We start from the raw sequence: 17891 nt of genomic DNA on the forward strand, positions 1-17891 counted from the left end.
AAGGTTTATTTAATATTAGAGGTCAAAGAGGTCTTTCACACCTAAAAGATAAAAAAAAAAACATGTTTTTTTTTTTAAAAAAGAAGTCAATTACATGAAAGTTGGGACAATGACACAACTAACCCATTTTGGAGGCTCAAAATGAGAAAATGCCTCACTTATTAAAAACAATGGTAAATTGACCTTCGGTTGATGTCATGACCACGAGAAGTCACAAATTTTCGCTTTCGTTTCTTTTTCTTCTTCTCCGATGCGACTGAGTTCTTGGTCTTTTTTTTTTCATTCTTGATCTCCTTTGTCTTCTTCTGCTCATTTCTTCTTCTTCTCCTTCGGTGCATCTTCTTCTCCTCCGACATGACTACAGCTTCTCAGACTGTGCGAGTCCATACGAGCAGTTCTGATGCGACCATTTTTAATTTGTGTTGCAAAATGAGACCATGGAGAGAGGATGTGAGTGGAACAACGAAATAGGGGAGAGCGATCTGTGAGTGAGGAGAGCAAAGCGAGAGCGAGAGAGACTATTTCGTGTGTATGAACTTTTGATTTAGTAATTTCACCTAAATTTGATGTCAACAATATGTAAAAAAAAAATATCTGATTTTTAAAAACCGGGACAAATCTCATTTTTCTCTCCCAATTTAAGTCATCCGTACAAACCCCCCAAAGTTTTTGGGATTTGAGTCATTTTGGGCCATTTTCCATTCTCCCGGCGACGAAGAATTCATATTCAGAAGACGAGCAGAAGAACGCAGGGTGATGGTGGATGCAGCAACAGAACACAGTGTCTGCACGTTTTGTGAGAGACGGAGAGAAATTAGTGAAATAGGGCTCAGTTTTCTACAAGGGGAATAAAGTCTTGACCCAATCGAAGTTTTTTGTGGCAGCTCTACGAGATGTACCAGTTTTACACTTCTAAAATGGTTTTACCTCTGATTCTGATTATGGGCCTCGCTTATTTTGGCAACTGTATGGCATATGCTTCTCCTTCCGAGACAACTATGCATACCAATAACTGGGCAGTTCTAGTCTGTACCTCTCGCTACTGGTTTGTCCAATTCGATTCCAACTTTTTTTGTATTTGCGTTTCTCGTGAATTCATAATAGTTCGACTTGTTCGTAGAGATTGTCTAATTTATATTGTCAAAGAATTTTATGTTCCATTTCTTGGATGGCTGCTTGAGATGGGTGTTCATTTGAGTTAGCTTCAACAGTTCTATAATCAGTCCTGCCAAGTGGGTCAATCAGTAAATTAGTGGTCTTAAAGACATTTTAGATTTGTTTCAGATGCAAAGTTATAACTGTTAGGAGAATTGATGATCATATAGATAAATTGTGCCCAGTTCTTGTCTAAGGTGTATATTATTAGTGGATTATTTCAGTAAGTTGTTGACCTCGATAAAGGATTGTGGTCTTTCAGGTTCAATTATCGGCACATGGCTAATACATTATCCTTGTATAGGTAAGACAGTAGCTTTGGTGATCTGTTTTCCCTGTAAGATCTAATCAGGCCTTCGTTATCTGTTTTCCCTGTAAGATCTAATCAGGCCTTCGTTAAATTAATATCTTCTTTGCTTTTGGTTTTAGGACTGTAAAAAGGCTAGGAATACCTGATGAGAGGATTATACTTATGTTGGCGGATGACATAGCCTGTAATCCTCGAAACAAATACCCTGCAGAAGTGTTCAACAATGAAAATCACAAAATCAACTTGTATGGAGATAATGTTGAGGTTTGTTTCTATACAGACTGTTTTTCTATCTGAAAGCACATAACAGCTAGCTGTGTTCATTTTGGTAATGGTTCTTATTTGCACCTGACTAACAACTTCATTTTCTTCATATTAGAAGTTGTTTGAATTTGCACTAATTTTCTCAAATATAGCTATAAAATATAAGCTGATGCCATTGCCATGGGATTTGGGATTTTTAGTTAAAAATAATACCATGACCTTCTGGATACCTGATAGAAGATCAATGGAACTACACTGTTTTCTGTCACCAGTTGTATTTTCTATGGCCTTCCTCCATTTGGGTTCTAGGACGATATTGCACTGTACTGGTTATATGATTACATTGATTTTGTGTAGGGCTCTCTCTCTCTCTAAATTTAGTTATCATTTTTTCCAAGTATAAAATCAATCTTCTATGGAGAGCAGGGTTGTACTTATGTTTATACAAAAATTAATTTTCGATAGATAAGGTAAAATGAACAAAATGATACCTAACATCGCATATCAATCTTCTATAACTCTGTTGTTTTCTTTTGCTAATAAATATTTTATTCTTCGAGAATTTCTCACATTTTTTCCTGCACCATATATCATAGAGAACACTGCCCCCCTTGTAATATGGTTATTCTTGTTAATCGTAGTTCAAGACATTCAGTGAGTCATGAATCTTGAAACAATTTACTTTCATGTCTACACTTAGGTTGATTACCGAGGTTATGAGGTGACAGTTGAAAATTTCTTAAGGGTCTTGACTGGACGTCACGAGGTTGCTGTTCCAAGATCAAAACGCTTGTTAAGTGACGAAGGAAGCCACATTCTTCTATACATGACAGGACATGGGGGAGATGAATTTTTGAAGTTCCAGGATTCTGAAGAACTCCAGAGTCATGATTTAGCTGATGCTGTGAAACAAATGAAAGAAAAACATAGGTAGGAATGTTTTTTTCGTATGGGCTTACAGCACCAAAGTTGATCGGATTAATTTAGACTAAAGTAAAACATTAGTAACGGTTGCAATTAATTGAAGTTTTAGTAATCCAGATGGCTCGCCTAGTGAGGACTAACAAACTATAAGCTTACATGTCTTTGAAGTCAGATTTTAGTTTTCATGGTCACTTAGGATGTCAAATTTCCTTTAAGTTTCCCAAATATCAAATTTAATAGATTTAGATGGCTCTCTTGTGATCAGTGTGAGTACATTATAATTGGTTAAAAACTAACAATTCTGAACAAAATGAATCAGAGTTCAATCTCCGTTGGAGCTGTATAACCATCGAAAGCCATCAGTTCTGCAGATTTATTGGAAACTAATTTTCTTTCCGCTTTACTATGAATTTTTATTTTCTTACTTAATATACACCTTGCTGTCACTAACTTCGGTGGCAATATTATACTGATAGATTTAAGGAGCTGCTAATAATGGTTGATACTTGCCAAGCTGCTACTCTCTTCAATCAGGTTTGCAGTAACTCCCTAGTCTCTCAATTTGTTAGTGGGTTTGGCAGACAAGTTAGATTGTGATTTATTATTATTATTGATAAGAAACAGAGATATGTATTAAAAAAGGAGCAAAGGAGAACTACCTAAGAATCAGACTTATCTTCAAAAGTTCTGTTATTCCTCTGGTTCCAAATGCTCCACAAGAGGGACCGAGAAGCACACCTCCAAAGGACATTCCCTTTAGGACTGAAAGATTTACAATCAAGCCCATCAATCAACCAGTCATCGATCTTGCTTGGGAGACAACATTCCAAGCCAACAGTTTTAAACAAACAATTCCATCCCTTCTTTGCAAAGTCACAATGCAGAAACACATGGTCAAGGGACTCCTCATTTTTAAGGCAAAGGCAACAGACTGAAGGACTAAGGCAGAGGTGTTGGAGTTTCCTTTGAAGCTTGTCATGAGTGTTAAGGCTTCTATGCACAAGGGACCACATGAAGAACTTCACCTGTTTAGGAATTTTAATTTTCCAGATGATGCGCACCAGAGGGGAGGTGAGTGGGGAAGATCTCTTAGCAATAGTCATAAAGGTAGAATTAGTTGTAAACTTCCCCGAGGCTTCAAGCTTCAACCTAAGACTGTCATGGCCACTTTGAGGAGCCCAAGACTGCAAGATCTCCAAAATGGTAATCACATCCCCCATCTCTCTGTCCAACAAATTTCTTCTGAGGCCCAAATTCCATGAAAGGCTAGTAGCACACCAACAATCAACAACCAAAGCGTCCTTTTTCAGAGACAAAGTAAAGATATCAGAGAATTTTTGGGCAAGGGGTTGAACATCACACCAAAAATCTGTCTAGAATCTAATAGCTTTGCCATCTCCCACAATGAAGGTTGTAAATTTAAAGAACTGCTCTTTATGTTTCAGAATTCCTGCCCAAAGCCTAGAACAACTTCCCCTTTTCGGCATATTAGTGCACCAACCAGCAGCATCCATACCATAAATAGCCACAATTAACGCCTCCAAAGCGCATTTTCTTCATGGTAAAATCTCCAAAGCCACTTCATGAGAAGAGCTATGTTTTTTGACAAAGGGACCCAACTCCAAGACCTCTGTAGATCAAAGGGAGGGAAGTGGAATTGCAATTAACAAGGTGGGAAACAGGCTTGCAAATCCCACGATTCCAGACAAAGTCTCTTACGATCTTTTCCAGCCTATTTATAATACTTTTCGGGGCTTGCAATAGGGAGAAGAAATAACAAGGAAGACTATTTAGCTAGCATCGATTGAGCTAGGGTCAGTCTACCACCTTTTGAGAGGGAAATTCCTCTCCATTTGTCCACCTTTGATTTAAACCGCTCCTCAAGGGATCTCCAAGCTTCCTTGGCATTGTGAGCTCCTCCAATAGGATAACCCAAGTAATTGAAAGGGAGAGTATCCCCTTTGCACCCGAACATAGTAGCAAGAAGATCCAACCCTTCCCGTCCCAGATTGATTCTGTTGATGGAAGTTTTAGAGACATTAAGAGACAACCCCAAACCAAGGAGAAACAGGTTTACAACAGTCCACCAAGCCTCAAGGTTTCCTTTCTCCCAAGAGGAAAAGAGAAGAGTGTCGTTTGCATACTAGAGGTGAGTTAACTCAGAAGTCATATTTTCAAAGGAAAATCCTCTAATGACCCTCCTTTCATTGCAGTAATGAACAAGCCTACTAAAGGCATCGCCAACAATTGTGAAGAGGAAAGAAGTGAGAGGATCTCCCTGATGAAGGCCTCTTTTGGCAAAAACCTTTCCCTGAGGTCTACCATTAACAATAATAGAGAAATTAGTCAAGGAAAGACAGCCCCAAATCCACCTCCATCTTCTACCAAACCCTTTAAGTTTCAAGATCATATCAAGATAAGACCAGCCAACCTTCTCATAGGCCTTCTTGAGTTCAAGTTTCAAGTGGGCACCTTTGCTAACAATTGCGTGCCATTCATCCACGGATTCAGAAGTAGTTAAAATTGCATCAAGAATTTACCTTCACTCCACGAAGGCCATCTGGGAGTTGTTTACGATGGAGGGGAGAACCTTCTTAACTCTCATGGCAAGTACCTTGGAGATGATTTAGTAGAGGGAAGTAACAAGGCTAATAGGTCTGAAATCACTCACCCGAACAACCGTTTTCTTCTTCGGGATGACATATATACACATCTCGTTACACCGCAAATGATATCTTTTTTCTTGGAACACCCCTACTAAGTCTAGTTTTAGAATGTTCCAAGATTTTCTATAAAACTTCCCTGTCATACCATCTAGTCCGGGTGATTTAAGATTTCCCAACTCTGAAATAGCAACATAAATTTCCTTTTGATTAAAGCGGGCTTCGAGGGAACAATAATCCCGCGGGCTTAGAGTCCTCCAATCCATGCCTTCAAAGGTGAAAGAGTGGGGGATCTTGGTGCCATAAAGGTTAGAGTAGAAGGAAAGGATTTCAGCCACAATCTCGTCTTCATTAAGGAGGACCTGCCCCTCCTCGCTTTCTAAAACTGAAATCAAGTTTTTACTTTACGAGCAAAGACCCATATGTGGAAGAAGCTAGAATTTTCCTCTCCTTCCCTTAGCCAATGTAATTTACTTTTCTGCACCCAAATTCTCTGCTCTTTAATGATCGTCTCAAGCAGGGCACCTTTACAATCTTCTCTTTCCTTGGCTGCTGTCAGTGAGGAGACCTGCTTCCTCTTGCGAATCAAAGGAGCTGATCTTTTCCAGAACAGCCTTCTTTTTAGAACTCAAGGATACATATGTACAATCTATAGAACAGATCTTGTTCAAGTAAGGTCGTCAGAAGAGCCTTCTTTTGGGAGAAAATATTACCATGTGTATCCTTGTTCCAAACTTTCAGAATATTCTTCAAACTTTTCAACTTCTCCATGAAGGAAAAAATTGACCAGCCCTCAACGTTCAGACTGCCCCACCAACTTTCTGAATTGGGAAGAAAAGAATGGTGATCAAGCCAAACGTTCTCAAATTTGAAAGGGGTTGGACCCCATGATTGAGTTCCAAGAGTAAGACGGGGAAATGGTCTGAAGTAGTACGCGGAAGCGTACCAACTTTGGCCTTTCTAAAGAAGTCAGCCCAAGGTTTGGAGAGAAGGAAGCAATCTTAGACGCTGCTGGTCTGGAACCGGATCTAGACCAAGAGAAAGGCCCATTCCGAATAGGAACATCAACTAAATCCATGTCCTCAATCAAAATGTTGAACATATTCATACTTCTAGTAGCACGGCCACCGGATCTCTTTTCGTCAATCCACCTAACCACATTGAAGTCCCCCCCAACACACCAAAATCTCTAGCCAAAACTTCTCTCTGAATTTGTAGGAAGAAGGACCGTACCGTACACCCCTATAATCCACCCAGTAAAATCGACGTTAGTTCTACACAAAATAAAGAGGGAGAACTGACCTTGAATAGAGTCAACCACCATTATGGATTCTTCCTTCCACATAATTAAGATTCCTCCTGAGGAACCTATAGCATCAAAAGCCTCCCAACCTATTATGGATTCTTCCTTCCACATAATTAAGATTCCTCCCGAGGAACCTATAGCATCAAAAGCCTCCCAACCTATATTACGACTGCTCCAAACAGACTTAATCAACTTTCTGTCAACATCACTAAGTTTGGGCTCTTGGAGAATAACCACATCCGGATTGTACTTCGTCAGAAGGTCCTTCACTAGGGTTCTTTTGGGGCGAGCGTTAAGACCCCTCACATTCCAGGAGAGAATTAACATGGAGAACTATCAATGCCCTGGGAAGTACTAGCTTTAGCAGCTAGAGCTTCCTTTTTCCCAACTACTGATCAAAGCTTTAACTTCTCTGGTCAACTCCTTATTTGAGGCCCCACCCTTTTTTTGTCCTTCCTTTCCTCGAGATAGCCCAAATCTATACACTAAGATTAAGATGGGGAAATGGATTGTGATTTACTGAACCTAAGAATAGAGAGTTGAACAAACATTTGGTTCGTACATTTGTTTATCCTGGATTGTGACTGTCTTCTAATTTTGTGGTCTATATAGAACCAAAGTACATATTAGTCTAGACTTATGCATCTATAAACTTATACTAATTTTTTTCCAATTAACTAACCAAATATTGGTTATAGAAACTAGGCTTTTGTAACTCTGGTCTTTGCATAGTATAAGTATAAGCTAAACAAACTAGCTTCTCAACTTTAGGCCACACAAACTCATGAACCAAACTCTTTTAAATATTGTAAGGATGAGCGCTGAGGACTCTTAAATCCAATTCAACCTAGAGATTGCGATTCATAATTGCCTGCACCTACCTTATTTATGGAAGATTGTGGTTTGATAGTCATTCATGATCCATCCCCAGGAGTTTATCAGAAAATTTGAGAGGTAAGGGGATTAAAAGAATCCAGGAGTTTCATTCTTGACATTTTTTTTTAATTTGCATATATTGGTAATTTTACTTCCAATTTTAGCTTTCTTCTGCAAACCATTATCTCCATTCTGCATCTTCCTTATTGTGGAATTATGGCTTCTGTGAATGAATAAATTGGAGCACCTGAGGAAGTTAAAAGCTCACGAGGAAAATAAATGTGGTAGCATGGTTTGTAAGTTGGATTGAAGAGATGACTGAGTTTTTAAGTAACAAATGAAAACATGGGGGATGGGGTGGCTAATCAACTTTGTGGACCATGGGCATAGAGGTATAACAATTTTCAGTACTGAAGTAGAGGTTCTTACTTTATGCAGCTTCATTCCCCAGGTGTTTTAGCCATTGGAAGTAGTAAGAAAGGAGAGAACTCATATTCACATCACTTGGACCCGGATGTAAGTGTGCCCTCATATCACTGTATATATTGCATACTCCTAGGTTTCGTTTTTCCCGTATATTGTTGTTTCCATAGATTGTATTTATTTTTATCTTCTTGATTAACAGGTTGGTGTTTCTGTAGTTGATCGTTTCACGTATTACACACTGGCCTTCTTTGAGAGATTAAATATGTATGATAATACTTCATTAATCAGGTAAGTTGGATCTTATCACCTCTCTTATTTGATCTAATCACTATCTTCTCTTGGTCCTAACTGTGCCAAAAATTAGAAAAGTCTATTTGTTTCCTTGTATTTGCATTAGAATCAACAACTTCAACATTTAGAAGTTGCAGTAGAGGTTTAATTTCTCTTTTCATGCCTTACTTTGTGATTTTTGTTAGAGAACTAAATCATGAGGTATTTGTTCTCCTCCTCTGCAATTGAGGGGAGGCTTAGGTATTTGTGTGTAAGCAATCTGATTGAAATCAAAGTTGATACAGATCCACCAGTGATAGTGAGTTTCCATCGCTTCAATTGTTTGATGCTATGAGGAACTTCATGTGGAGAGGAAATGGGGAAGAAAAGTTATAAAAAATCTGACATAAAAATTAGAAATGGATAAAGGATTAGATTTTGAGAAGTCATTTGGGTGTTGGCTTACCATTGGCCGTCAATTTCCAAGAGTTTGTCGGGTAGTGGGGCCAAAATTCAGGTTTTGGTGGTGAAATATTGAATTCAATTACAAATGGTTAGAACATTACTGTAAGGAGTTTGAAGGAAAGAAGAAAAAAATAAGTTGAAGTGAAAAATCATGTGTTACTGGCAACAAATTGCAAGAGGGCAGCTTTTGGATTTTGGAGTCTAGAGGCAGGTTCACGGTAAAATCTTTACATCTTAAATTGATTGATGGTGGGAGTGTCTTGTAAAGAGGTTTGTGCTACACAATTTCAAAAGAAACTGGTCCAAAAAAAAAAAAAAAATGTTAAATTCTTTTTGTGATCTGCTTGTCCGTGGAAGTTTTTGTATGATGGTGCAGAGAACCCAACATAGATGTCTGGCTTCGACTATCTACCTTTCTCGATGGCTTTTGAGTTTATTGGAGTATAAATATCTGGTTTCTTTTTTATTTTCTAGTTTTTTAGCAGAAAGTTGTGACATTCATTGCCTTCGGATTTTTGGGTTGTGGAGAGACGTTCTATTACGTGATAAAATATTCAATTTGACCCTTTCCTTTCGAAGATAATGGAAGAACTAAGATCTAAGCTTGGGTTGGAAGCAACAATATATTATTTAGAGGGGTTGAGGTGTAAGGAAGAGGTGCATGTAGGTTTCACTACTTCGAGTATTGATATTTAAGACCTTTGTAATTAATAGATTTTTTTTTTTTACTACAATGGTAGGTAGGAATTAGAACCACAGATCTCTTGGTCGCTAACATGCCTATGTACCAGTTGAATTGTGCTAGCTTGGACATCCTATAGGTCGGTCCTTTTTGGCTTGATTGAACACTTTTTTTGTCTAGTTTGACTCATTTTATCTGATGTTTATTTTTTGTTTGTCCCTTGTACACTTTGATTTTTACTCAACAAAAGCTTGGATTTGAATATTTTTTTATAAAAAAAGAGAAAAAATCCAAGCTTGGATTAATCGACATAATATAAACCAGCTTGAGGGGAGTTTTGAAGATATTGGGCTGCCTTCTCTTCAGCCCGATGCCTCTCCCATCCTTACTTTTTCATCGAAGTATTTACTTTCATATCCCATTATTCCGTACTTTACTCCTGCTGTCAGTTTCCTTTGAATAAGAAACGTACTAAATCATGGTCTGTAATCTAGAAATATACAATTTTAACAATGTATTTGATTTATGTGCGTTTAAAGCTATCTCTGTTCTTGTTAAAAAAAAAAAAAAGTTCTCTGTTCAAACCAATTTACCTGTGTGGAGGTTTTTGATCCCTTTTGGTGGAAATTTGCAGTCTTTTCAGTTCATATAATCCAACTTTGTTGATGTCAACTGCATATTATAGAACCAATCTATACCAACGTAGATTGGAGGAGGTAAGAATTTTCCATCCAAAGTATTTGATTCTCAATCTCGTTCTGCTGCTTTATGGTCCCGAATTATATATTACCACTTTATGTTGCCACGTGTAAGTCATATGGTTGATTTTAACTGGCTTTGAGAAATCTCTTCCCTTTTTTCTTTAGTTGTGGGGAGGTTGTGGTGGAATTTTAGATAGGTTTAAATCCCAATTCGATACCTATATTTCTAGGTTTATTCCATTTTAGTTCTTAGACATATAAATCTTTGAAACTTAACAACTGTTTTGGTCCTCATCAACTTTTGAAGTGCCTGTTATCTTCTAAGTTTAAGAAACCTGCTAAACTTTGGTCCTTGATAATGTCTTCTATCTAATATGTGCTGCGTCTCAGGCGACCTATGTGGCTTTATAAAGCATAACATGCCCATGTCAACATGTTAACACATGAAGTGATGCTTTTATCAATGTATATGTATGTATGTATACCTGTGTATGTGTGTATATATGACATGATGATAACATAAATTAAAAAATTAACAACAAAGCAACCACTAAAATGTAATTTTTTTGTAATCTATTTTAATCTTTTATAATGTCATGAACCATGCTAAGGTTGGAGACAATCAGAACCGTTCATTGAAGAGACATATATACACGCATACGAGGGCTAACTTAAATAGGAGAAGGTAGAAAGACTATAAAAGGTGATGAATATATTTACAATAGTGTTCTAATACTAATATTAGCACTATAACTGTAGACATTTTTGAAAGACGGGACTAAAATAGAATAATCACTTAAGCATTTTAGAGCCAAGACATTACAAGTCAATGCAGCGGTTGGTGGGCTATAAACACTTCTAGTTTAGTTGACAGGGAAAAATCAGGATTTTATATGCAAGAAGCAATACACATCTAATATTTGTCTAATTTTTAACATTCCTCTGATGCAATGTGATTTCTTTTTGGAACCAACTTTAAAATATCTGAATGTCCCGATTCTCAGAAGTTACTGAAATCATAGCAGCAGTCATGATTCACTTTCTATTTTTACAAATTTGTTGTCCATTCCAGCGGTATAGGTACTTATTTGTGGTCCCTTTCTCCTCCCTCTAGGTTCCTGTAACAAACTTCTTTGGCTCAGTAATGGAAACAGTTCATACCGATTCGGCTTACAAGATTGTCCCAAGAAAGGACTCCAACAAGGGAGAACCTGAATTACATCAAGTATCACAGCACAATGAAAGAATATTGATTACTGCAGATAATCCAGATCATTTTAGTAAACCAAACACAAGGGTAACTGTATTTCTATCTGATAACTGCCACACATAAAAAAAGAATAGAGTAAATAAATTAATTAATAAGAATCATCGATAAACATTGCTAAGTGAGGGTAAACAACACGGAATGCAGGATGAAGATGGTGCTTTAAGAAGTGTGTGGAGAAGTTTGCATAATAAGATGGAACAAATTGAAGATGCTGATACTTTAGTGAACTATGGGTTGGGCATTATGCTTCCATTCTTAGGGATCTCCATGTGGCTATCAAGGTGAAGAAGCTGCCTCCTATTTCTTGTTTGTCACTCCCACTCCGAATTTCGTATGTTTGTACATTCATCCCGAGCAGATGTTGCATCTTGAATATGTTCCAAAACTTTTTGTGTTCTGAGCTTTTATTTATGGGAAGAGATCCATGCTTGCCTAAAAAATTGCTCTCTAGCAGCAGCTAACTAAATCTAGGATTGGGGGAAAGATCTTCAAAAGAGGAGGGTTGTTACAAAGGATCCAGTCAAAAAACTCTATCTACAAGTTATGAGATATTATCATTTTTATGAGCTGATGATTTGAAAACAAATTTGAAACAAGAGCAATAGAACTGTACTCAATTTTTCCCCTTAATTGTTTTATTATTTCTTTTGTATTTCCATTTGTTCTTCATGTTAGGCTTTTAGGCATTTTTCAATTGAACATTTCTATGTCCACAACCGTCTTAGCTTCTCTAGGCCAGAACTAAGCATTATTTTGGTTCCATTTGGTTCAGTTTGTGAAAATAGAAGTCGAAATTTATCTGGCCGAAATTGACAAAATCCATCGAAATTGCTTGACAGTGGTTTTGGATTTTATACTTTTAAAAATTGAAATAAATATTAAAGTCAGGGTAATTGCAGAGATGAATTTTAAATGAGATTCAATATTTTAATTTACGACTATAGTTTTTTCTTTTTTCTTTTTTTTTAGTGGCAAAAGGGTCTAGAGATTTTCATACAAATCTGTTTCCAATTACTAATTTAATTTAGTATCATGCTTGTTTAAATACTATTTTGATTCTTATATTTTTTATTTTGATTCTTGTATTTTTAAGATATTCATTTTGGTTTTTATACTTTCAATTTTGATTCATTTTGGTCCTTCAATTTTCAAAAATAACAATTTTGATCTCTTAAAAATGAAATGAAAAGATCAAAATAGTCTATTGTTAAAAGTATAAGGATCAAAATGAATCAAAATTACAAGTATAAGGATCAAAATGAATCAAAGTTGAAAGTATATAAACCAAAATGAACACAACTAAAGATAAATGGATCAAAGTAGTATTCAAAAGAACATTAAAAAAAACTTGGTTGTTTTCTATGATTTTCACAGTGAGTAATACTTAAATCACATAGAAAAAAACTAATTGAAAACAATATTGGACTATATAGTAAATTGCACCCTGAATCCAAGTATTTGACCAAAAGTTTGAACGAATAATTTATGATAAATTTAATTATATCAACACTTTAACAATTAAGTGTGGGGAACCATAAGAATTTTTCACAGGAGACCACATGAAAATGAGCTTAAAAGTTTAAAAAGCAAGGAATTTTAGCTTTTTACGTACTGCACCATGTGAAGTTACCATTTTGGCCTTCTCCAATAGCTTCCTCTACTTCTTTTTCGATTTGCAACTTTTTTTAATCTAATCAGCAGTTTGGAAGTTGGTTTTTTTTTTTTTTTTTTTCGAAAATCTTCGGTGGACTTCTTCCTTCTTCTTCCTTTTTCTTCAATTCTTCTTCTTCCTGCATCTTTTTATTATTTTTATTTTTTATTTTTAATCTAATCAATTATTTGATTCTTCTTCAGGGGAGTATTATAAATATCATAAAAATAGATGCCTTTCAGGCAGTGGCCGTTTAGTCCATGGTCCATTAGATGGTCGGTGCAAAGATATCTAAAGATAGAGAGAGATGTGAAAGTAATAGCCTTATGTTATGGCCGCCCCCCGCAACATTCACTCGCTAGCTTGAGTTCTATAGACTATATACATTCAAACGCTCCGCTCTCTCGGGACCCCTACTCTAATCAAAAGACTAAAGGCCCCTACTAAAAGGCGAGCACTGGAATGAGAAAGGCTTGTAGACTCGAGAGGCTGAACGACACATTCGAAAACTATTTGCAATTTTCTTTTAGAAATAAAGAAAGTGAGCGGGAATTGAAGAACAAGAAGTTTCTGACCATGTAAAAATAATTTAAGGAGGATAGAAGGAGCAAGAACAAGAAGCGAGAGCAATAATATTTCTAACCATAGAAAAGCGAAAGGATAGAAGGAGCGAGAAGTGAGAGTGAAAGTAAGAATCTACATTCTTGGGTCAAAATAGTAATTTTACATAACGTGTTGACACAAATAAAAACTAAAATTCATTGATTTTTAAATTTTGGACTATTTTTATTTGGATGAAAAGGGATCATTTGTACAAAATTCCCAAGCACTCAAGTATCTTTGTAATGTTTATTTCTAACTTTATTCTTTTTCTAAATGACAATTTTCTCACTTTTTCTTCCTCCAATGGTTTTTATCTTTTATAACTCTCTCTAGTTTTTTTTTTCTTTCCCTAGCATTTCGGAAAATTATCAGAAATAACATATTTAAGTTTTTATTTTACAAAACTAGTATCCTTTTTAAAAATTCGTTCAATTAGTTTTTCTTGGTCCATTTTGAGTGAGATCGACTACCGAAATTTACTCAAAAAATTAGTTATTTCCAACTTACCAATTTTTTTTGGTACATTTCAGAGAAATTACATCAAGATTCTAGTATTTTTTTTTCAATATTATGTGATCTTCTTAAATCTTATATATTTTTAAATTTTTTTTTCAAATTTGATTATCTTAACCAAATATTATATCAAAATCTTATGTAATTTAAAATTTTTTAGCCCAATTTCTAATTTCCAAATAAATTTACCAATTATCAAAATGACTTTTTTTGGCAAAATTTAATATTTTCCAAATTTTAAAAATCAAAATATAATCATCCATCTAAAGAAAATCTAATTGGTAAATTCATTTGAAAATTTAGAAATTCATATAATCGTGGAAACATAAATGAATTGAATATAATATTCGGTAAATATAATCAAATTTAGAGAAAATTTGAAAATATATAGGAGTTGGTATAAGATTTGGATAGATTATGTAATATTTTGAAAAAAATACTAGAATTTCGTCGCCTAATCTCTCCAAGATGCACAAGAAAGGCTAAAAAAGATCAAAACAAATGATAAGTTAGAAAAAGTGAAATGTTTAACTAAATTTCGATGGTCGATCTCGCCCAAGAAAAACTAGTTTAACTACTTTTAAAAAAACGTGCTAGTTTTGAAAGATGAAACGTTGAGGGTGCTATTTCTGACCATTTTCCTTTTAACCAAATGTTTCTCTCTTTAACTTGATTTCTCTATCTTAGAATTTTTGATATCTTTATTAAGCTTTTCGATGTCTTTATTAAACTTCTCTCTCTAAATTTCTCTTATGTCTCTAACCTTTTTTCTTTTTGAAAAATTTCTCAACCTCTCTATCTTTTCCTTCTATTTTAACTTTTATTCTATCTGTATAACTTTTGTCTACCACACTTTAATTTTTTCAATCTCAAATGTAATGTTTTTTTAAAGTGATTTTATAATTACTTTTGAAAATAAAACATTAATCATTCAAAAAGTGTTTTAGTTAAATTTACGTGGAGAACTAAATATTAATCTGATTTATAACATTCTTATAAAACTAATTATAATCAAATAATTTAGCTCAAAGCACTTACTCTACCAATCAATTCTAAACATGTCTTTAAATCATTGAAAATCACTCTTGATTGTTCAAAATCTCTTTCAAAAGTATTAATATGATGATATGAAAATCACTTTTAAAGACAAACCACTAGTTAATAAATCAATTTTGTTAAAATCACTATCTCTAAAACTCTCTAAAATCACTATCTCTAAGAGTCTTTGGTTGAAATTCAAAATGCAAGATGAGTAGTAATCATTAAATATGAGTTGTGCATGAAACAGTAAAGTAAGCTAAACTTCAACACAATAACAAGATCAATCGAGAGAATGTGAGTGAGTGTGAGTGTGGAAACACAAACCCAACACGAATGAGGTGAAATATGTATGAGAAACGAGATTGGGATAAACACTACTTCATCCTTTAATCTTTGTAACAACCGCTTGTTCATTCTCATAACCATCTGGACTCCACCTCTCAGTGAGTTAGCAACATAAATCACGTCTCCATGATGTATACTTTGGTTATTTAGAGCATAATGAAAGCTTTATCTCTAAACACTTCCATCACGTGGGATGATGAACTTCACAATTGCTTGCTCTCTCGAGGAGTTGGTTGTTTTCTTATGAACCCAATGGTTAAAAGGATTCATAAGTCGGATTAATGTTCAACTCCCATATGAGCATTCAACCATTACTAGGGGTTAATGGGATGAAGCTTAACTCATCCCAACCCACTTAGGGTTTTGTTACTCCCGATGAAAAACAGTAAAATGGTAGTGATAGGGAATGAAGTCGTGATGTAATATTGATAACAAAGAAAGATAATTCATTAAAGGATGAAGATAACAGAAAATTAAGAGAAACAAGATGGAAGATAGATAAAAGAACAGTAATGCTCGGCATCATGCAGTGGCATTGGGAAGTTTCCCTCTCGAGCCTCCTTCTTCGGTGATCTCCGAGCGGTCTCTTGACTTCAGAGTGTGGGGATGAACCTCTCAGGCAATAATTCTCTCTCAATATTCCGTGTGTTGTGTATATGTGCTTTTTGAGGTATCTTCTTTTGTTGCATGCAGATTAAGGTTTATATATAGAGCTTTGGCGCGGGGACTACATCTACCATACTGTTTTGTAGTGTACGTTCATCAGGGAATGTCAGCAATTGGGCGTGTCCGCTTCTACAGTTGCCGATGGTCCCATCCTCAGATGCATTAGGCCCTGCTCTTTGTCATTTCTATACGTTACCACATGACTTGTTGTTAAGGATTCCCACACATGCATCTTCATCTGTTGTGCTCTTCGTGCCGCATAACTGGTTTGTACTTCTTTGGCGCAACACACTTTTCCTTCTTTTTCTTTTTGATCCTGCACTCAAAGCTGCATTAGCGACAACATTTTCATTTATATCGCTATTTAGACTTGCATACGCATAGGAAGCTTCTTTGGCCTAATTTTCTTCTCCTTTACATGCTTTTTATCTAGAATGCTTCTAAATATTCTAATTTTAAGAAGCCATCTTCTATAAGAGTTACTTAAGACAATTTAAAGTATTTATACACTTTTAATTTTGCATTTGGGCCATTTTTAAATATAAAAAAATAAAACAAAATATTTACAAAATATAGCAAAATTTTAAAACTATCAATGATAGACGTTGATAGACACTGATAAACTTTTATTAGTGTCTATCAGTGATATTAATAAATATCGATAGAAGTCTATCAGTATCTATCAACGTCTATCATTGATAGTTCTAAAATTTTGTCACCATTTGAAATAATTTTTCTTTACATTTTGACTTATTAGTATGCAATTAAGTTTTAAGTTTCTATGTCTTATTTATTAGGAACTTTGTAAACGTATAGAAATTAGTTGTAACTATGTGATTTTGTAAAATAAAAATTAGTTGTAACTTTGTTATTCTTTGTAACAACTTACTTAGTTGGTTTAGATTTCATTTACCTTTTAGGCTCTATGTATATAAAGGGGTTTATGTGATTGTAATTATACATATGGAGTCATTTTCTCCAATTGAATAAAACTCCCATTATTCAACACTTGTTATGGTATTAGAGCAATTTCCACAAATTTTGTGTTAATTTTTTTGCGCGCCTTCCATTTCTCTTGGTTCTTGTCTTCGATCATCTTCACTCTTCCGTTGATCGATCTTCATCATGACCACACTACGGACTCGGCCGCCTACAGTCACTTCATATTCGACATTTATGGATCTTGAAGCACAATTAAATCTTTACCTACTGCATCATTCGACTGAACCTTGTTTCTCAACCACCTGTTGGATATAGCAATTATTCTGATCATTGGAACGATCAAGAAACCGTTGACAGAAAGTTTTGTTATCCGCTTGGCAATGTAGTAATGATGTGATCACTTCTTGGACTATCAATTCAATATCGAAAGAAATTGCTGCAAGCTTGGTATTACTAGAAATGTTAAAGAGATTTGGAATGAATTAAAGGAACATTATCATCAATCCAATGGACCTCATGTTTATCAATTGAGAAAGAATCTTGTCATTACAATGCAAGGTAATCTTTCTATTGAGGCTTATTATGCTAGATTACGACCATCTAACAAGAACTTATTGAATATCGTCCTCTTGATGATTGTACTTGTGGTAGATCTAAGAAATTACTCGAGTTCCTTAACGCTATGTTCATTAAGATTTTCCTTATGGAATTTAACGAATCCTTTGCTCAGATTTGTGCTCAAATCCTTTTGATTGATCCATTACTAGCTATTAACAAAGTGTTTTCTCGGATAACTAAGAAGAAAGACAACAATCTCT

At 35.2% G+C, this 17891-nt stretch overlaps 1 protein-coding gene across 1 annotated transcript; it reads left to right on the top strand.

Moving 5' to 3' along the window:
- Positions 1–439: 439 nt before the first annotated feature.
- On the top strand, positions 440–11942 carry LOC120070952 (Peptidase C13 family). The gene is made up of 10 exons (XM_039022887.2): positions 440–1045; positions 1418–1459; positions 1585–1729; positions 2430–2659; positions 3130–3187; positions 7937–8014; positions 8124–8212; positions 9976–10057; positions 11157–11339; positions 11457–11942. The coding sequence occupies exons 1-10, from the start codon at positions 894–896 to the stop codon at positions 11595–11597; spliced, it is 1200 nt and encodes a 399-aa protein (XP_038878815.2). The 5' UTR covers positions 440–893; the 3' UTR covers positions 11598–11942.
- The last annotated feature ends 5949 nt before the right edge of the window (positions 11943–17891 follow it).

This window comes from Benincasa hispida, chromosome 2 (assembly GCF_027475165.1).
Source record: "Benincasa hispida cultivar pf3 chromosome 2, pf3_genome.v1.1, whole genome shotgun sequence".
NCBI classification, from domain to species: Eukaryota; Viridiplantae; Streptophyta; class Magnoliopsida; order Cucurbitales; family Cucurbitaceae; genus Benincasa; species Benincasa hispida.